The 20890-nt window shown below is 28.7% G+C and overlaps 4 protein-coding genes across 4 annotated transcripts; 2 read left to right on the plus strand and 2 right to left on the minus strand.

Annotated features, from left to right (window-relative positions):
- Positions 1-177: 177 nt before the first annotated feature.
- LOC112784189 (aquaporin SIP1-2-like) lies at positions 178-3953 on the minus strand. Its single transcript, XM_025827313.3, has 3 exons — positions 3520-3953; positions 1256-1528; positions 178-405 (listed from the first exon to the last, which is right to left on the minus strand). The coding sequence occupies exons 1-3, from the start codon at positions 3832-3834 to the stop codon at positions 256-258; spliced, it is 738 nt and encodes a 245-aa protein (XP_025683098.1). The 5' UTR covers positions 3835-3953; the 3' UTR covers positions 178-255.
- A 1307-nt stretch (positions 3954-5260) lies between these two features.
- LOC112786559 (uncharacterized) lies at positions 5261-11286 on the plus strand. The gene is made up of 15 exons (XM_025829929.2): positions 5261-5360; positions 6060-6154; positions 6228-6341; positions 6630-6734; positions 6851-6922; positions 7440-7552; positions 8312-8443; positions 8544-8612; positions 8858-8945; positions 9038-9109; positions 9320-9420; positions 9529-9646; positions 10323-10382; positions 10537-10647; positions 11091-11286. Exons 1-15 carry the CDS (start codon positions 5261-5263, stop codon positions 11217-11219), a joined length of 1479 nt encoding a protein of 492 aa, XP_025685714.1. The 3' UTR covers positions 11220-11286.
- Positions 11287-12835: 1549 nt separating this feature from the next.
- LOC112783247 (uncharacterized) lies at positions 12836-18862 on the plus strand. Its single transcript, XM_025826093.3, has 9 exons — positions 12836-13156; positions 13907-14257; positions 14349-14564; positions 15684-16330; positions 16582-16678; positions 16776-16829; positions 16915-17021; positions 17170-17366; positions 18037-18862. Exons 1-9 carry the CDS (start codon positions 12989-12991, stop codon positions 18672-18674), a joined length of 2475 nt encoding a protein of 824 aa, XP_025681878.1. The 5' UTR covers positions 12836-12988; the 3' UTR covers positions 18675-18862.
- A 67-nt stretch (positions 18863-18929) lies between these two features.
- On the minus strand, positions 18930-20471 carry LOC112783248 (probable NAD(P)H dehydrogenase subunit CRR3, chloroplastic). Its single transcript, XM_025826094.2, has 3 exons — positions 20013-20471; positions 19662-19792; positions 18930-19283 (listed from the first exon to the last, which is right to left on the minus strand). The coding sequence occupies exons 1-3, from the start codon at positions 20216-20218 to the stop codon at positions 19159-19161; spliced, it is 462 nt and encodes a 153-aa protein (XP_025681879.1). The 5' UTR covers positions 20219-20471; the 3' UTR covers positions 18930-19158.
- Positions 20472-20890: the final 419 nt, after the last annotated feature.

The raw sequence follows: 20890 nt of genomic DNA on the forward strand, positions 1-20890 counted from the left end.
GCATATAATAATTTATTTGAATAAAATTTAATATCATGACGAATTAATATTTGTCTTGTCGAACTAAAAATATATACCATGAAAAACCATTTGAATTAATTTATAAACTTAAGTTTATTCATTAAAAAAAGATAAATATATTTTCAATAAATGAGGAAAAACTAATTATGAGCATAATATACACATAATTAAACAAATTTAAAATTACACTAGCATGGCATAGGAGTACATAAGAGTGAAATCTACTGTAATAGTTCAAGCTTTCTTGTGTTTTACTACTCTTGGTGGAAAGACAATACGAAATAACCAAGAAGCCAATATTGCACCAATGAAAGGGGCAATCCAATAAACATAAAATTGCTCCCATGTATTGTGTGAATTCTCTAAGTATGCCCAACCAAAGGCCTGAAAAGTCAACATTCAAAAATCAGTGAGGTTTGCTATAATAAAAATTAGAATTCACTTAAAAAATAAATTCTTTTTTTTATTTTATTTAAAATTTCTAATTTTTATATTTATTTTATTTATAAACCATACTAAAAATTTTTTGTTTCCAAATTAATTCTCAAAATAATTATATTTAATGTTTGAAATGTTAAAAATATTTTTATTTAATTTATATGTGACTGTTTAATGAATATGTTTTAATTTTATCAATAATAAAATTGTAAAAGAAGAAAATTCAACTCATTTAAAAGTTATTTTGAATAAAAAAAACTGAATTCAGTTTTACTAATATATTAATATTATCTTAAATTGTTAAATTTAAGTTTTAAATAAAAATAAATTCTTTTTTTACGTTAAATTTTTTAAAAAATATTCGGTATAAAAAATTAAGTCACATTAGTTATTATATATATATTATTATATACTGATCATATTATGCATATATAAAAAATAAGTCACTAAATTAGTTATTAATATAAAATATATATTAAAATATATATTATTTAATTTATTATTAATATATATTTAGTGAAAATTCAGTTACAGTCGACTTCATATAAAGTTGATAACTGAGAGTCGTTAAATGATTTGACTGATTTGACTAAATTTTCATCTAACAGCTCTCAACTATCAACTTCACGTGAAGTCGACTGCACCTGAGTTTTTACCTATATATTTTATACAAAAATGATTAAGCATGATTGTTTTCTTAGACAACTATATGCATGATAAATGTAATGAGTGAAATGAAAATTTATTTTAAAATAGTTTTGTTAGCATGAAATAGTGAAAGAAATGATATACTGACAATGGCAGGATTCAAGGCTGGGCCGGTGTAAACAGAACCGAGATGGACAACAATGACAACTGCCATGGCGATTAACCAAGTCTTCATGATTGAACTACGAGGGCCTTTCAGTGAGATTACAAGTACCACAAAGGTAATCAGAAATGTCAAAACCCCTTCAACAATTGCTCCAGTTTGTGAGTCAACTTTCAAAGTAGGCCCACCAATCATGTGCCTGTATTTTAATGGCATTACTTCCATGATTGCCACTGCACCACCAACTGCACCCAGTGCCTATGTATGCAAACACATTTTATTCATATGTCATGCATAATTAATGTCTCTTTCTAAGACTATTCCTAACTAACAGCAATGAAAATACTAGTGTTTATTAGCTCCGGATTTAAACTCCGTTTAAGGATCTGCGGTTAATTATTTACTGCATGCACAAGGTGAAATTCAAACTCCATCATTTATTTAAACGAAAATGAATTGATTATTTAACTAATCCAAATTAGTTAGTGTTTATTATCAACTCTTAACATAGACTTTTACAAGATTGTTTGTTTAAAATAAAACCATATTTTTCCAGAGTACATAATACAGATGATACATTTTGATAATACTAATAAATTTAGGTCCCAATCTTTTAATTATTATTCTTTGTCAACTGAGATAATAATTAAAGAATTTGTTACTCATGTCCGTACAAAATAGTCTAATAAAAAACATTAACCAATTTATGTTGATATAATGATTAGTTCATACTAATATTTTTACTCGTAATACTATTACAAGAATATAAATCTTTTAAAATTATATAAGTTCTGGTATTATAAATTATGACACAAAAAATTTATAACATTAAACAACTTTTATAAAATGGTCGTAAGGGGAAAAAGTCCCTGTCGGCTAAAAAGACCAGAGTCTTAAACAAAATTAAATAATAAATTTTTTAGTTATTATTTTCAAATGAAAGAGTTTAATTTTTTCACTTAATTTTAACATTCGTTATCTAAAATTTAAAAGAATTTAACATGTATATTTTTTTATTTGATTAGGTATTAAATTTATTGCACAAATAGAAATAATTAATTTTTATGTTTGTTATTTAAAAGTAATATTTTTTTATATATATAAAAATATAATTAGATATTAACATAAAAAATTTATATTGATAGTTATAAAATTAACTCATTTTTTTAAAAACAATTGAATCTTGATTCTAACTTTTAATCACAACATTAATAATTTTTTTAAATTATATGTAATAAATATTTAAAAAAAAGAAGTGAAAATATATATTAAAAAGATAAGCAGTACAAATTTAAAATTAAATAAAAAATATGTATATAATAATATTTTTTATTTAAATTATATTATGTTGTTAATTTTATTTTTTGTAGAACATAAAGGTAGAGAAAAATAGAGAAGGAGAGAAAAGAGAGGGAAAGATAAAGAAGAAGAATGAGAGTGAGGGTTTATTAATTTTGGAAGCTAAGAAAATTTTTTATTTTAATTAGAATGAAAATATCTGGTGACATATTTTGATTTGTCAAATTACTAATATAAAATATGAATTATAAATTATATATAGAATGAGAATGATAGAGAGAAATAGAAAAAAAGAGAGAGGTAGATAAGAAAATATAAGAAGGATGTTTACTAATTTTAGAGGAAAATAGTTTTTCTAAATCTTAATAAGAGAGTGTTATGTGAGACATTTTAATTATTAAATTATTTTTTTTTACCAAAGATAGGAGACTCGACCCCGCAACCTCTTAATTAAGTATAGGGAGACTATGCCATTTGAGCTATAACTTATTAGCAATTATTAAATTAGTTAGTAATATACAAATATAGGAAAAGTATAGAGTACCAATATATTATCTACCAACTTATTTCCAACAATAATTAATCATTATATTTTAAACACATATATAAAAAGACACATCTAGAAAATATATCTATAAAGACATTTCTATTAAACACAGCTATAAAAAGATATTTTTATTAGACACATCTACAAAGACACAAAGACACTTCCATTAAGAACAGTTATAAATAAGAGTTGGCAAAAGTTGGCAGAAATGTTGTTGGTAATGTAGCTGAATTGATATATAATATATAATATAGTTATACTTCAATTTTAGTATTTTAATTTTAATTTTACTTTAATTTAAATACAATTAGAGAATATTATATTGTATATTTTGATTGTTAAATTGATAATTAGTCATTAATAATGATATATAAGACAAAGTTTCATAATGAAGTAATGTTACCTGAGCTGGAAAACGAAGAGCCATGGAGAAAAGGGAGTCAGAGCCAGAACCAGCAGCATAGAAGGAAGCATTACCAGTGGGGTTGAAACTGGCACCTCCAAAGGCATTGCAAATAGTATTGAATATAGAGAAAAATGTGAAGAACACTAAAGTTGTTACCATCATAGCAGGGTAATCAACACCACCATGTGATAGGTGATGAAGATCAACCATTTTTGTTATATAACTTGTCATCATCCCAAACGTCGCTGATATGAATACCCACATACATGTCACCGTTGCATCTGCAATCGCTACCTTTATTGCATTCACCATCTTTTCTTTTTTTTTTTTTTTTAATCTTTTCAGATTATTCTCCTTTTTGCATCAATTCAGAGTTTGAAACAATTTTTGTTTTGTTTTGGATGATATTGTGTGTGATTGGGTTACCAAAAATTGTGCCGAAATAAGCTCTTTGATTTGGATGTTGTTATTTAGAGTCAAAGGCTTTTTATGTAAATTATTAGAAAGCACCAATGTTTTAAGTGACTTGATTGTTTGTTTGTTTCTATGAAACACGAACATATTGTGGATGTCTATTGTATAGAACTGTGTTTTAATAAAAAATAATTTTTTTACGGATACGTTTAGACATACTAAATATCATCACGTATTAATGTGTTTAATCTTATTCTTAACATGTATTTATGAAATAAATTTAGAAATATTATATATTATTATTTATTAAAATAAAAAATAATTTAAATATTTTATATAATTAAAATAAGATATTAAAAATAATTAAAAATTAATTTATATTTTAATATCAATAAAATATCAAAATATCATTACAATTTATCTAAATGATATTTTATATTTTACATATATTAATGTTTTCGTATCTTATAAAATTTTAAAACTTACGTGTCGATGTATCCCGTGTCTGAGCATTATAGGTTTGTTTATTTTTCACTATTAATTACTTGCTTTATTTTTCATTTTACTTATTATTATAGACCAAGAGAATGAAATAATCTTCTATTAGTTAATAACTAATATATAATTAATTTAGGTTGGTCCAGTGATAATTTATTTGTCTATTTAATTAAATATTGAAAGTTTGAATTTTATTTTGTGCATGCAGTAATTCAATAATTAACGATAAATTTTTAAATGTAACTTAGATTTATGACAGATCAATTCTTAATTTGTCGAAGTAAAAAATATGGTCAGACAAAAAATTAAGATTAGTAAAAGATAACAAATTATTTATTCCATAGAATTTTATCAAACATAGTGGATAATAGGAAATTATTTCACATTCCCATGCTACTTAGAATGACACGTTGGCAAACCATAATCGTTGACCAATAAGAAAATATATTTGTTTTTGTTGAAAAAAAGGGGAATAATAATTTTGAATAGTTCAAACTATATATTTTATGTAATGTACGTGTACCTACTAGAATTTTTGTTAGCGCACATCTCTTGCAAAGAATAAATAATGGCCATGTATGAGAATTCCTCTTCCGTAGAAATCGAACTCAAATTTTATAGACAAGAATAATAATGTAAAGAGAAACATTATTTTCTTTCTAGCATTTCTTGTATTTTTGTTATCTGATGATTGTTACTTGAAGCATGCATGAATTTGCCTATGAATCTTAGCATATTCCATGATATTGTGTAACCAAGACTATGATTTGATATAATAAGCAATCTCTTAGTTGAATTCCAATTTAATTTGCAAATACATGCATGCATGGCTCACCAAAGGAACAATGAAGTCATAAGATTAGAGCGTGAATCTGTCATTCCTATTCTTAAACCAAGACTTATATTGACATTGGCCAATCTTATTAGTAAGTTTTCTTTTCATTTCTACTTCTTGCTTTTGCTTTTGGTAATAACAAAAAGAGGAAGTATAGAGAGCCAATGGAGTATTTGTACAATGTGTATAATAGGGGTTTAGAGATGTTCGATTCAGTAGAATATCAGATGTTTATTATTTCTGTACCTGGATGGTTATTCTGGATAGTATGGATGTATTGCGTTTGAGAAATTAGTAGTATTTTATCTGGATGTTCATTTTTTAACTCATATTGGACCAAATAAATAGCCCATTGTACACATTGTACAAATACTCCATTGGCTCCTTAGCGGAATTCATAACAAAAATTTTGAATCGAATCGAACCGATCACCAAACAAATTCGATTCAGATAAAAAACCGGTTAGTAATGAACGGATAAAAAAATTAGTTAATTGGTTGAACTAATTTTATACTAGTTAATCGATTTAAAATAATAGAATAGAAAAAAATTATTTTTATCTAAAGAAATATATTATTTTATTATATTCAATTCAATTCCGGTTGAGTTTCGATTGAATCTTTAAATTTTTTAACCGATTCAATTACCAGACACTATTCTTAGAATCTTTCTAATTTATTAGCAACTTTTTTGTTAAAACTAATTTTTGTATCAACTTGAGTTCTTAAAACATTCCAAAATAGTGTTAAGTGGTAGTTTGAGTTGCTAACATAGTTGACACAATGAGTAGAACATGGTTCGGACCGAGCTGAATTTCTGAAGCTGTGTAAGAGAATAGAGTATACAATTCGAGCATGGTATCATCTGCAGTTTGAGGATATGATGGTACTCATTCTTTTTTAATTTTACCTTACCAAAAACATTATGGAAACTAATTCATTTCTTTTTGGGCTCACAGCAACTCTATGCTCTTTTTGATCCTGTATATGGGGCTTCCAAATTAGAGCAACAAAAATTATCCAATGAAGAAATTGATCAACTTGAACAGAATTTTTTGAAATTCCTCTTTCAGGTATTTTAATTTAATATAATAAAATAATATATTTATGTATAAAATATATAAATTTTGTAAAAAGATTAATTTTTTGTGATTTATTATTTTAAATCGGTTAATTATTAAAAAACGCACCAATTTAATTAGTTAATCAATTTTTGACTGATTTACTATCAAGCGATTTTTATTTTAAACCAAACTGATTTAGACATTTAGTAATCGAATAAGACCGAACCAATCAATTCGATTTAGTTCTGAGAATCATGATATAAACAAGATAGAAATATTTGTGAATGATTAATACAGGTTATGGAAAAGAGCAACTTCAAGATTGCGACTGATGAAGAGATTGATGTAGCTCTTTCAGGCCAATATCTTTTAAATCTTCCCATTACCGTTGATGAATCTAAGGTTTGCAATTATTCTTATATATATATATATTTTTTTTTTAAGTCATAATATTATACAATATTTGATATGCTTGATTGTTTAAGTAGCAAATAACATTTTTTTTTTATTGAATGTAGCTTGATAAGAAACTTTTGAGAAAATATTTCGAAAGACATCCTCGTGACAACCTTCCAGATTTTTCTGATAAGGTATAATTTAAATCTAATAGTAGTATATATTAGTTATAAAGTAGTTTCATTATGTTATTCGTTTATGCAAGATGTTATTATTTTTGTTGTAAAATATACTGAACTGAATTATGTCTCGTTATTATGTTCAGTTTAAAATAAACATAGACACTAAAAGGTGAATTTAGAATTTAAAAAATTAAATAAGAATATTTTTTAAAAGAATATTATCAAAATTTTAGTTTTTGTCCTTAAAAATTTCACTCCCATTTCTATTTTCTAAAAATACTGAATAAATTAAAATTTTGTATTTTAAAATTAAAAATTCAGTTTCAGTATCTGATTACTAAATACAATATTTAAATTTCAATCTCTTAATTTCAGTATCTGAAAACAAACTATACCTAAGTTTTTTTTGGATATATATATTAAATTAAAAGATCTACAATAGCAATCAAAATTATTGTCCTTTTTTTTTCTTTTTCAAGTTTCTGAGTTATTTATAAAAATGAATAACTAACACTTGGTACTATTTTAGTATGTTATCTTTAGACGTGGAATTGGAATCGATCGCACAATTGATTTCTTTATAATGGAGAAAGTGGATATGCTCATTGCTAGATTTTGGGCCTATTTATTGAGAAAAACCAGGCAAGGAATTATTCCACCATCAGTTTATTTATTAATTAATTAGACCAAACATGATCCATTTAGCAAAGTCTTGATTACTATTAAGTTTAAGGCTTCTGCTACGTTACCAACAGCATTTCTGCTCATTTCTGTCAATTCTTATTTATTATTATATTTAATGGAAGTGTCTTGTAGATGTGTCTAATAAAAATATATTTTTTATGGCTATGTTTAATAGAAGTGTCTTTATAGATATATTTTTTGGATGTGTCTCTTTATATATGTGTTTACAATATAATAATTAAGAGTCCCGCTAGGAAGACAATGACTTATTTGTACAATGTATACAATGAACATCCCCATACTATCTAGAATAACCATCCGAGTACTAGGGATAATAAACATCTTCCCAAAAACTTAAACTGATTTTTGTATTCACCAAGGATCGAACTCTTGACCTTTTGGATCTAGAACTCTAATACAATGTCATGATACTACTCATCTCAAAAGCTTCAACTGATGGGAAAAGGTAACACTAATGGTTATATCTCTAATACTCTCTAAACTTCCATAAAAAATATTCTATTGGCTCCTCATACTTTTCCAATCATATAAACATAATTAACTTTTCTCATAAAAAAAATTCTTTAAAGAAAAAAAAAATTCATCTCATCTTCATATGTGAAGTTAATATTTAAAAATTCATCTGATCTTCATGTATGGGTATTTATTATGTTGATAAAGTTTTGTGACATATATATGGTGAATGCATGCATGCAGGTTGGAAAAGATTTTCTTAAAAAGGTTTAAAAGACATCATAAGAATGCTCAAAAGAATAATGACGACACAGACACAGAAGATTATCAAGAAGACGCATATGAACGAATACGCCTTGAAAATATGCCTTTGAGGTATTACTAAGAAATGTAATCCATTTCAACATCCCAAAATGCCCAATTTTATGCTTAATATTTTGATTGTCTTGTCTAAATTATTTGCTACAATTTACAGTTTTGGCAATTTGTTAAACAAGACCAAAATCCAAGAACCTACATTCGAAAGAATAATTGTTATCTACAGGTATTACTACCATATGTCTCTAGTCTCAATTGTGCTAATATTTTATGAGAAACTATTCTATCTTTAAATAAAAAGAATGATCATTAAAAACTAAAACCTTTTTGTTAATATACATAGAAATAATCAAGATTAGCCCAAAAAAATATATATCGTTTAGTATATAATAACTATTGTTTAGTATATACCAATCTTCAATTAATTGTAATATATTGAAGTGTAATTAGAAACAATAATTGTTTATTTAGGCAAGCAAGTTCAAAGTCGAAAATAGACCGAGGAATATTTGTAAAGCATTTCAGAAGCATTCCAATGGCTGATTTGGAATTAGTTCTTGTGAGTTACCTTATTATAATATATATGAAGCTTTAATTTCTGAAAGTATTATTTCAATTGTATCGTTACCTAAAAACTTTTGTGCTTGATAGCCAGAAAAAAAGAATCCAGGTTTGACACCAATGGATTGGGTCAAGTTTATTGTTTCTGCTGTTCTTGGCCTGGTTAGTATTATCATTAGATTATTTGTGATTAAAAAATATTATGTATATATATGCATATTGATCACCTATTTTTCAATTAAATACTTTGCCACTAGAATAATTAAGTAAAATAATCAAACTTGAAATTTTTTAGTAGTATAATAAAAAGTTATGAGATGTTAAATATGTATTTATATTCCGAATAATAATTAGTGACAGATTTTTTTTTAGGTTACTGTAGTTAGTACACTTGAAACGAGCACAACTGATTGGAAAGTCATTGGAGTTGTTCTCTCCACATTAATTGGTTATTGTGCTAAGACATATTTCACGTAAGTATTTTAATTAAATTTTATTAAATAATTTAGTAAAATATATCAAATCATAAAACAATTCTGACGGTTTAGTTAACGTTGCTATTTATATTTTACTTGAAATAGGTTCCAACAAAATTTGGTTGTGTACCAAAATTTGATTACAAAGTCAATGTATGACAAACAACTTGATAGTGGAAAGGCTACACTTCTCCATTTATGTGACGACGTAATTCAACAAGAAGTGAGTGAAAAAAATATACAGAGTAAAGCGATAAATAAATTTTTGAGAAAAGGATAAATTAATTTCTAATTTTTTGGTTTGTAGATGTTTAAGTTTTTGAATATTTGAAAATACAGTTAAATTTTGTATCTTTTCAAAATTTGGACACATCGATCCCTAGATCTAATTTGTTTCATTTTAAAAACTCTCCTACGTGTGTATCTTTATCGACCAAATTAGTTTAATGGAAGCCACGTTTGATTTTTTCGCTGAGTCTAACAGACCTAAATGAACAGAAGGATCGATTTGTCAAGATTTTAAGAAGGTTATTTGTTTAAATGTATTTTCAAATTCTCAGGGATTTAAATATTCACGAACTAAAATGTTAATTATCTATTTGTCCTTTTGTCTAAATCTTTAAAGATTTAAATTTTAGACCGACTAAAAAAAATATATCAATAAAGTTCTCTAGAATAACAAATGTGGATAAGTTAGTTCAAATTAAAACTTTCTACCATAATTATATAAAGCTAATTTAAAGATAGTGTGTCCACATCTGTTGTTCTAAAGGATTTTATTGATTTTTTTTTCTTCTTTAAGAGTTTATTTATCACTTTACTCAAATATATATCATGAGATGTTTTATTAATTGTTACATGTATCTTAAAAGATGCAAATCTTAAATGTTTATTTGCAGGTTAAGGAGGTAATAATTTCATTCTTTATTCTTATGGAACAAGGAAAAGCTTCAAGAGAGGTATTTAATATTTATACAACAATATTAATTGAGGAATTTTGTGTGTTTCATTTCCCTTATTTATTGCAAACTTTAATTTGTGTTTTTATAATATTTAAAAACAAAGAGGGTGTTGCTAATGCTACTTATAAATTTGTATGGCAAATTGATTCAGTGTCTTGATAATTGGTGTGAGGAATTGATTCGGGAAGAGTTTGGGGAAACTTGTAACTTTGATGTGGATGATGCAATTCAAAAATTAGAAAAGCTAGGAATTGTTACCCAGGTCAGATTTAATTTCCTCTATATTAAGCTAATGTTACTAAAATTAAAGTAATATTTTTTTAATATTTAAAAATACTTTTAATTTAAAAAAAATTATTTTTAATAATTTAGCAACCATAATAATCACCACTTTAAACTCCATCTTATATTAACTTAGTCACTTCAAAAATTTTATAATACTTTAGAAACCAATAACTTGATTTTGAAACTATATATAAAATAATATTTTTTATTTAACAATTTTTAATTTAAAAATAAAAAAAATTATAAAAATTAAAAATATAATTTTAATAACATTTTTAAGTATTACTTAAATTGTTTAGCTGCTATGGCCATAGGTATACTCTACCTTTTTTTTGGTGAGTTATTTTTTTTAACTCTATATAGATATAATTACCTTTGTTGATTTGAGTTTTTTTTTTTTTTTTTTTTTTTGAAATATAGGACGTGATTGGTAGGTATATATGTGTTGGGCTGAAACGAGCAAATGAAATCATTGGAACCACCACCGAGGAACTTGTCCTTAAGGCAAAACAAGGAACCATTAATCCTAACTCTAACTCTAATTCTTGATGATGCTGTTTTCAACTATTTTTCAAACTTATGCGATATGTCAATATGTATGTAAATTCTACATGAATATAATTTTATCATACTATGCCACTAACATGAATGTGTGCAAACATTTCGAATACTCAAGTTTAGTTGCATAGTTATATGAGATACATCGTTGTTTGAGAGGAAATTATTGTTTGTTAAATTATGTATGTGTTAACAATTCTGCTAAGTGAACAAAATTTGAGATACGGATAACGTAAATAATGGGTTGCATTTTAGGTTCATTGACCATTTAAATTAAGAATTATATTTAATTAATTCAAAATTTGATTTTTAAAATTAAAATTAACTTTTTTTAACATAATTAATTCAAAAACATTGTTCCAATTTTTTTTCAATTGTTTTTCTTAGCTACCAATTTTTTTTCTCTTGCAAATCACACATTTATAATAAGAGTGATAAACGAGCTAAATCCTACCTCCTTAATTACATGATCTAAGAATACAAATTTGCTTCATCTAATGACGACTTGATATGCTACAGTGTGATTTTGTTTTTTAAAAACCCAATCCAAATATTTAATACTCGTCAACGCAATAGTGATGAGGTGAGGTGAGACCTCACAAGCATGAGTAAACGAAAACAATTAGATAAAGAAGGGGACATAGATATTTTAGGACTCAAGTAAGAAAATGCATGACAAGAGAGCCTAATAGAAAAAAGGAGCCTAAAAAATAATTGATTGAATTTTTTTTTGGGTAGTAATTTAAAATATTTAGAATGAAAAGAATAAAAAAATATTTAGAAATAAATAGACAAATTTTTTTATTTAAATTAAAAAAAAATATTCACTGATTTAAATAAATGTATAAGTATTTATTAAATTATATTTAGAGTCATATCTCAGATACCATAGGAGAAACTGAAAAACAAACGTATCTCGAATGTAATGATTCCGTTTTGTGATACGAGACGCGCTGGTCATATTTCGGATGCACTCGAAATATAAATATTATATATAAATATACGTATGATTTAGTTTATTTTTCATGTGTATTTATGTTCTAATATGTATAATTTTATAAAATCCAAAATAAACTTAAACTTAAAACTAACATTAAATATTTTCTTAATTTACATTAAAGATTGTAACATAAATTTTGTATGCTACATTGATTATTATTGATAGGAGAGGCTCCCTTAATTTATTTCGTTTTACTCTATAATGTTTGACTATCAGATCCTTTTCCTATCCGTATTAAATTGTTTGTTTTTGTTATTTTTGGAATTAATATTTGGGTATTAAAAATACTTTTTTCATGAAATTTTATAACAAAATAAAATAAAATAATATTTAGTTAATATGTGTTTAGGAATATACGTTAAAACCAAATTATTTAGCTCTTTAAAAATATAATTATACTACGTGTATATTAAAATTAATTATTATAAATATATAAAATTATACATATTAAAATATAAATATATATAAAAATAAATTAAATCATACATATATTTATTTATTTAAGCAAGGCTTAATAGTTTAAATATCGTATATATAACAACTCATTAGACATTTTTAAATAAAATTCAAATATGCGACTAATTAGTTTTTAACCTGGGCGGGTCGAGATATATGGCAACCCAAAAAAAAATGCAAAGTAAAATTGGCCCAGATATGGTTTCCTTGTTGCCTGCATTAAGCTGCAAGCCTCCAACGCTAGTTGTTATGAATAGAATTTGTTGTTGAATGCCAGAAAAACCCAGAAACCACTCTGAATAACATGTTTCCGGCGGTTTTCACTGTTCTTACGCCCTCTAATCTCTCTGCTTTCATCCCAATCAACACAAGACTCTCAATCTTCTCAAAACCAAATTCCAAACTCTCTCTCCTTCCCAGGGTCAGTAGTAACGGTCCTGATTCCACCTCACAACACTCTTCATCCCTTTCAGTATGTTCAAATTCCCTCTCTCGTTTCTTTTCTCTTTTTATTGTGATATATGTTTATTAGAACCTTATAGCTAAGTGTCACACTTTTGAAGGCCATGCTGTTTCATTCAAAGTTGTTATGTTTGAACAATTTAGTGCCAATATGCTTTGCTAGTTGGTGATACCAGGAAATATTATTCAAAATTTAGGGTTTTTGATTTTGATACATAGATTGTTTGTCCCTTGAAGTAGTAAAACTTTGGTAGTGAGTGTGCATAATATAAATTCAATATAGACAGCTATTCATTTGATGTAATACTTACTTTTGATAGAAGAAGAAATCTGTTAAGAAACAAGAAGATTACAAGATAAGAGGACAAAATTTCTTCTTTCCATCGGTTAGCTAGAAGGAGAAATTTATATGGATAATTGTGTTATTATTTACTTGTCTTGATGTTTTTCTTTTATTAAAAAAAAAAGGTAACTCAGATAAAAATTATTGAGAAAAATAATGTAGTTCAATCTCTATGCACATCTGATATGTGAAACCGTAACCCTCTTAAGAATACAATGATTTGAGCACAGAAGTAAAGACAAAGTCCTGTCTCCACAATGCACCTTGAGAAATGCAAGCAGTTCTTTCCTGCTATGTGGACTCAGAATTGCAGAAACTACACAACTTTACAGAACCCTGAACATTTTCCTTCTCCAAAATTGTTCAAATGTTATAGTTAACATTTCAGTGATAATGAGTACTTGAATTTTGTTTCAGGGTATTGATGCAGTAGAGAGCACGTCTTCTGGCCTTGGTGATGGTTATGTGGCCTTATTTGTCCGTATGTTAGGCCTAGATCATGATCCTCTGGATAGAGAGCAAGCTATAATTGCTCTCTGGAAATATTCACTTGGTGGAAAGAAGTGTATTGACACTATAATGCAATTTCCTGGTTGTATTAATCTTATTGCAAACCTCCTTAGATCAGAGTCTAGTGCAACATGTGAGGCAGCTGCAGGTCTTTTGCGATCAATATCTTCAGTCAATCTATATAGGAATGCTGTAGCAGATAGTGGAGCAGTAGAAGAGATAAATAGATTGTTGAGGCAATTGTCCTTGGCCACTGAGGTATGTGACCTCTTATTCTGTAAATTTAATTCATATTCACATATTTCACTGGTGTTCAAAATTGAGAATCTTTTGTATTCATTTTTGGCAGGTGAAGGAGCAGAGTATGGGTACACTCTGGAATTTATCTGTTGATGAGAATCTCTGCAGGAGAATGGCAAAGAGTGACATTCTACCATTATCTATTAAATACCTTGATGATGAGGATATGAAAGTAAAGGAAGCTGCAGGAGGCATTTTGGCAAATTTAGCATTGAACCGCAATAATCATGACGCGATGGTTGAATCAGGTGTTATACCAAAATTGGTGAGGATTCCTTTGTGTTTATTGGAACGCTGTTAGTTGTTACTCTCCTAATAATATATACATATTACATGCCATTCTGGTTTTACATGCTGAAAAGTATTTTTTTGATCCTTCTCTCTAGTGTTAAGCCTATCAAAGTGCAAAAAGGTCCTATATTCTTTATTAAATAATCTCAAGGTACAGTGTGCATTATGCAATAAGACTATAACATTCTCTGTTCAGATTTATCATTGTATTAGTATATATGATTTTCCCAGTTGTTAGAGAAGATTTTATTGTTGTAATCCTATGGACCAGTTCATTTTGCCCAGTTATGCTGGTGTATATCATTTTCCCTTTTTCCCAGTTATTAGAGAAGATTTTATTGTTGTAATCCTATGGACCAATTCATCTTGCCCAGTTTTGCTGGCTTTGTTAAATGGAAGGAAGAAAATCCTTGTGTTAGTAGTAGCCTATGCCATTGTCTGGTCTATTTGGCTGGAGTTGTATTCTTATAATTTTAATAAGAGAATTTTGGGAACAAACAAATCATGCTCATTTTAGAATAATTTCTCTCTAAGATTTGTTCACTTGTTGAGAGATTCAAGAGCTTTGCTCTCTGGATATTTCCTTTTTTCCCCCGTAATTCACCTTTGTGAAGAGGATCTCTTGTTGTCCGAATTTTTTTACTCAATCTTTCTGATTCACATATAAAATTCTTTTATTAAAAAGAAGTGATACAAAAATTCTTCTGGGTTAAATCGACAGTTTGTTTGTTTGTACTCCCCTGGTATGGTGTATTTGTATTTTCTCTTAGTCATAACTCATTATCTCTCAAGGTTAGTATAACGAAAGGGGTAGATAAGTCTGTTTGTATTGCATTTATTTGGTATTTCATCAGCAGAATATAATTTTTACTGTTCATTTTCTTTTATCTAAAAAATTCTTACTGTTCAGTTAGCTATACCTTTTTCTGATTTCTGTAATACTGAAATTTGTACAGAACCCCTGGTTTTTATTCCTCACAATTAAAATTGAATGGAAATAAAAAACTAGGAGACATTTTGTAAAGTTTGTTGATAATTTAATTGGTCATTGGTTCCATCAGTTCCTAAATATGATTCTCTGAGTTTCTTTCAGGCAAAGTTCTTAATATCTAATTCAGAAGGTTCTAAAGTTATTAAAAAGGAAGCAAGAAATGCATTGTTGGAACTTGTTAAGGATGATGATTATTATAGAATTCTTGTTATTGAAGAAGGACTGGTTCCTGTGCCATTAATTGGTGCTGCAGCATATAAATCATTCACCCCACGATTACATGCGTGGCCCACACTACCAGATGGAACTGAAATTGAAAAGACTCCTGGACGAAATTCCAAATTTGGTGCATCAGAATTACTTCTTGGATTAAATATTGATGACAAGAATGCTAACATAGATGAAGCAAAAGTCAATGCAATCATTGGACGGACACAACAGCAATTCCTTGCTCGTATTGGGGCTATAGAAATGGAAGAGAAGACGGTATCTGAATGTTCAAATGATCAGCTGCTTACACTTTTGCCTTGGATGGATGGTGTTGCTCGTTTGGTGCTGATATTAGAACTTGAAGATAAGTCTGCAATTGTAAGGTCTGCTGAGTCAATTGCTGGTGCATGTATCAATGAACATATGCGCATTGCATTTAAGGAGGCTGGAGCAATTAAACATTTAGTACGTCTTTTGAATTGTGATCATAATGAGGTCCAATTTGCTGCAATACAAGCTTTGGAAAGGCTGTCTGCTAGGTAGGACCATTGTTAATTTTGTGAAGTCTGATATACATTATAGGATATAAGTGGAACAAAAGAAAATTGAGGAAAATCTTAACGTAGCACATAACAATTATATTTTATGAAATTAGAAAGCCATGGCCTCTGCTAAGGTAAGACTTGGTTGTCGTAATAAGATGAATTGCTAAAATAGTTTTAGGTTTATCCATTTATTGTGTAATCATAATTGGTAAACTGAATCGATGCATAATGATTTCTTGATGCAGCAATATTGTTTGCCGGATGATTGAAGCTGAGGGTGTTTTACATCCTTTAATCAGTATTTTAAAGTCCTCAGAAATAGCTGAACCTGTTGTGGAGAAGGTATATATGTATTTCTTGTTTTAGTTAATTCTGGCAAGAGCCTGGTTTGTTAAAATAGTTACGTCAATGCTTTGAGGTTGATAAGTTGCTTCTGCAGGCTCTGAACATAGTCGCTCAGATACTAGACCCCAGTAAAGAGATGCATTTGAAGGTTAGTATTACATATCTTGCTGCAGATTTTGAGCTGATTTTTATCTGGTTGTTTATTAAATATCAAGTACATTGATTCTTTTCAGTTTTATGACGGACCAGTTAATGGATCTGAGAAGATGTTTGACACAGCGAAAAGTGAAATTCCAGCTGGGTTAAGAACTGAACAAGCCATATCAGAAACAAACTCCAGGTTGACCATAAGGATCTAAAGCAGACTTCGATGGTGTTATTGAAGTTTAATTACACGGAGTTCCTAGATTGATCTGAGCAAGAAGCCATAAAACCTCTCCGAAGTTTTTGTTGACATTGAATTTTTTCTTTTCTATTTGGATCTTCAGGAATGCTATACTGGAATCTGATTTCATTGCACGTCTTGTTGAGATTCTGAAGTCCTCTTCACCCAGTTTACAAGAAAAAGCTGCATCTGTGCTCGAGTTTGTTGCACTAGCTGACCAAACGTTGGCCTCTGTTATTTCTGCAGATATTGAATCTGGTCTCAACTCTGTTTTTCAGCAAAAGCTTCTGAAAATTTCAGGTAAGGAATTTCTTACTTGTAATATGCAATACATGAATTGTTACAAGTACATATTCTTTTAATCTCTTGAGCAAAAACAATAATGTTTTCTGCTTCAATATGTGTGTACTTGGTTGATTATATAGGAATGATTAATTTGATGTTAGATATCCTCTCTCTATTTATATTGAAGAATAAAACTCACTACAAAAGTATGGTTATAGTGTCATATGAGCCCAATTCACTAGTCAACTAATACATGTTCCCCAAAAATATTGCTTAAGCATATGCTTACAAGTTCCAAATATGATTTATTCTATTTTTATTGAGTACTTTGGTGAAGGTGGTTGCGAGTAACGCTAGTCCATACATGTCTAGTGAATGGAAGTCTTTGTTGAATATTTTCGCATTCAAATTGGCAATTATGTTTAGCCTCAACATGCTTTGTTCTTTTCAACAATGGGTTTTGATTTCTTTGATTCCCAAAACCTTCTCAGTGATATTAGTCACTGTAAGTATCTTGGATATTTAGAGAACCAGCTCAACCGATAGACTTAGCTACTCGGCAAAAGTTGAACAAAAGGGTTTCTCAACATATTTATTGGGAAAATGATTTCTTGGCTGTTCGTTGATCCCGGGATATATTACCTATGGATCAAATTTTGGCTCATAATTTGTCTTGTCATTGCAGCGGACATGGAATCTGATGTTGAAGAGCAATTTTCAGAAGCATACACAATTGAATTCGAAGAAGCCGGTCGTGCCATATCTGCAGCATCCCGGCTGATGACAAGACTACTCGATAATGAGCAGTTCCGGCACAAAACAGATTCCTCCCATTTCATCGGCTTGCTTCGTGAAATACTCCGGTCGAGGATCCCTCTCTATCACAAAGATTGGGTAGCTGCTTGCCTTGTCAAACTTAATTTTCTCTCTAGTTCCAACACTTCTTCTGATCCAATCAATGTGGAAGTTACACTTTATGAGACAATTCCGAGGCTTCTGGAACAGATTAAAAATTCGTTTTCTCGAGAAACACAGGAAAATGCTGTAGTGGAACTCAACAGAATAGTGTCTGAAGGAGTGGTGGATTCCAGTGGAGCTATTATTTCCGAGGGAGCGATTTATCCATTGGTGAAGCTGATTGAAGAAGGGAGTGAAAAGGCAGTTGAGGCAAGCTTGGCAATACTGTACAATCTGAGTATGGACAGCGACAACCATTCGGCAATCGTGGTGGCCGGAGCAGTCCCGGCCTTGAGACGAATTATTCTGGCTCAGAGACCGCATTGGGAACGAGCCCTTCGTCTGCTTAGAAATTTGCCAACATGATGAGTTCAACTGTCTGTCAGGAGCAGTGCAGGGCTACAAATCTTGAAATTGCTTCTTTTTTGTTGTAATAGTATATTTGTTGTCTGAACCAGTGTAATATGCATGAGATTTTATGTTGAAATCTTAGTGCAGTTATAGAATATCTGATTTCAAAGATGTTGATAAATAAAACAAGTAATTTTTACAAAGTATCAACGAAACAGAAATTTAACTTGATTCATTGATTATCTATCAATTAAGTAAACTTAGTAGGCATTTGTTTGAAGGTTAAGAAATATATTTCAAGAAATTATATTCTTAGAAATATTATATTTGGAATTATTACATTTGGATATTATAAAAAACTTATTTTATTTGAGAGGCATGCTATGACAAGATATTTGTATACTTCTTCTATATACATGCATTTATATCTCAGAACACAGTGTTATCTGAACTTGGAAATTGACCTTCATTGAATCTGTAAAGAACAAGTGTACTAGGCTCACAAGAGTAGGTCATCAAGAAAAGGACTACTGAATGGTAACTTGATAACTCCACTAGCAACTAGTAGTGACATAATCCAAATTGGTAGCATCAATTGGAAAATAAACTTGAGAATTCCTTTGCCTGCAGCAATTTAAATGTTTGAAGAAAACATGTCATAAGCATTGGTCCACATTAACATTATTTCTTTTCTTTTTTTTTTTTTCACTAAAATTCTTTCTTTTAAAAGTCACTAATAATTGATAACATGACATGATATTACTCTTTTCAAAACCTTAAACTCAGAGGAGAAAACATATGAATGATTATATCTCTAATAAATTCGACAAAGTATCCAAAATCAATAGTAGACTGAGTAGTTTTGTCCAACTTTTTGGATAATTTTGTTGTATTAATTGACAAGTACATAACAGTTGATTTGGTAATTGATTTTTACACGTGCAAATAGTATTTTTGTAAAATTAATATTATAAAAAAAATGAGAAAGTGAAAATGGAATACCCGATTTTTGAAATCGAGGCTCAGCATTAGTAAGAAGCCACTCGCCAGTTGTTCTGATTTTCTTCTCCACTGGCCCTTCAAATGCTTGGCCCAAGAACAAGTCGAACACTGACTTCCTCACGTCCGAATCTCTGTTCATTCATTATAAACCAAAATTAAGAATGAATGAGTTAAGAAGAAGGCGGAAACGCACTTGCAGTTATCTTCGTGGGAAGATGATATTTAAAAACTATTAGATAATTTAGTAATATTTGACTAAATTATCATGTAACAGTTTTCGACTATCAAATTCACACGAAGACACTGCATGTGAGTCTTCACCAAATTGAAGGAAGAAGAAGAAGAGCATGCCCCGCTTGTTCGCCATCTCTAAAGCTTCCAGCACCAACAATGCGTTCAATTTGGATTACAGTGGGTTTTGGTGGTCTTCGAGGCCCAACTTTTCTTCTCTTGGACGAAGAAGAAGGAGGAGGAATAGGAACATCGTTATTGGGTGAAGAAGCAAGAATTGTTTTGTTTATGGGAATAATATTCGATAAGCAAAGCATCTTCATCATGCATACAATAAAGTAGTGATGTGATGAACGTTGTTCTTCAAATTAGCATATGCATGTTTAGAACTTCAACTTGCAATTTGGATAAGATATAACAAACAGGATTCAAAATATCTGCACCACTTGTCTGTTTTTTTTTTTTCTTTCTAATGCTATCATTTTGTTTGTGACAACTGAGAAATCAAAATGGAAAATTCATTTATAGAGAGACATGTAAAATTTTTTTGTTGTCCACAACATTTTGGTACAATAGGTCAAAGTTTGTCGTAGATTCAACTTCTATTTAAGAGTTTGTTACTAACCATTATCTTATAGGAGAGTGCTAAATAAACAATGAAAATTTTGAATAACATAAACAATCACCAATCAAATGAAAATATACTACACCCTAATTTAATGCTACTAATTAAAATTACTCTTTTAACCCTATTAATTCACATTGTTTACACATTGTTCAAAAATCTTGTTGGTTACCTATACTTTTCCTTATCGTAAACAAGGTGGTATTCAAACTGGACTAATGAGCTAGTGTACTTATTACTTACAAAATAAATACAATTTATTTTCTATATCAAAAATGCTAAGACTATAATTGGTAAAAAAATTTACATATTTGATAACAAGTTATAGCTCAAATGGCATATAATCTCTTGATATTTATTTAAAAAATCGTAG

The sequence above is a fragment of the Arachis hypogaea genome, chromosome 20 (genome assembly GCF_003086295.3).
Source record: "Arachis hypogaea cultivar Tifrunner chromosome 20, arahy.Tifrunner.gnm2.J5K5, whole genome shotgun sequence".
NCBI classification, from domain to species: domain Eukaryota; kingdom Viridiplantae; phylum Streptophyta; class Magnoliopsida; order Fabales; family Fabaceae; genus Arachis; species Arachis hypogaea.

What these genes read in the sequence shown, in the direction of transcription:
- LOC112786559 (XM_025829929.2), top strand. Translation starts at nt 5,261, where the DNA reads ATGGCTCACCAAAGGAACAATGAAGTCATAAGATTAGAGCGTGAATCT. An exon ending in GACATTGGCCAATCTTATTA is followed by an intron (nt 5,361 to 6,059) that starts GTAAGTTTTCTT and finishes CACAATGAGTAG; the next exon opens with AACATGGTTCGGACCGAGCT. An exon ending in TGCAGTTTGAGGATATGATG is followed by an intron (nt 6,155 to 6,227) that starts GTACTCATTCTT and finishes TTGGGCTCACAG; the next exon opens with CAACTCTATGCTCTTTTTGA.
- LOC112784189 (XM_025827313.3), bottom strand. Translation starts at nt 3,834, where the DNA reads ATGGTGAATGCAATAAAGGTAGCGATTGCAGATGCAACGGTGACATGT. An exon ending in CTCTTCGTTTTCCAGCTCAG is followed by an intron (nt 1,529 to 3,519) that starts GTAACATTACTT and finishes TTGCATACATAG; the next exon opens with GCACTGGGTGCAGTTGGTGG. An exon ending in CAGCCTTGAATCCTGCCATT is followed by an intron (nt 406 to 1,255) that starts GTCAGTATATCA and finishes TTGACTTTTCAG; the next exon opens with GCCTTTGGTTGGGCATACTT.
- LOC112783247 (XM_025826093.3), top strand. Translation starts at nt 12,989, where the DNA reads ATGTTTCCGGCGGTTTTCACTGTTCTTACGCCCTCTAATCTCTCTGCT. An exon ending in AACACTCTTCATCCCTTTCA is followed by an intron (nt 13,157 to 13,906) that starts GTATGTTCAAAT and finishes ATTTTGTTTCAG; the next exon opens with GGTATTGATGCAGTAGAGAG. An exon ending in CTGAACCTGTTGTGGAGAAG is followed by an intron (nt 16,679 to 16,775) that starts GTATATATGTAT and finishes TTGCTTCTGCAG; the next exon opens with GCTCTGAACATAGTCGCTCA.
- LOC112783248 (XM_025826094.2), bottom strand. Translation starts at nt 20,218, where the DNA reads ATGATGAAGATGCTTTGCTTATCGAATATTATTCCCATAAACAAAACA. An exon ending in AGAGATGGCGAACAAGCGGG is followed by an intron (nt 19,793 to 20,012) that starts GCATGCTCTTCT and finishes ATGAATGAACAG; the next exon opens with AGATTCGGACGTGAGGAAGT. An exon ending in GCCTCGATTTCAAAAATCGG is followed by an intron (nt 19,284 to 19,661) that starts GTATTCCATTTT and finishes AAATTGCTGCAG; the next exon opens with GCAAAGGAATTCTCAAGTTT.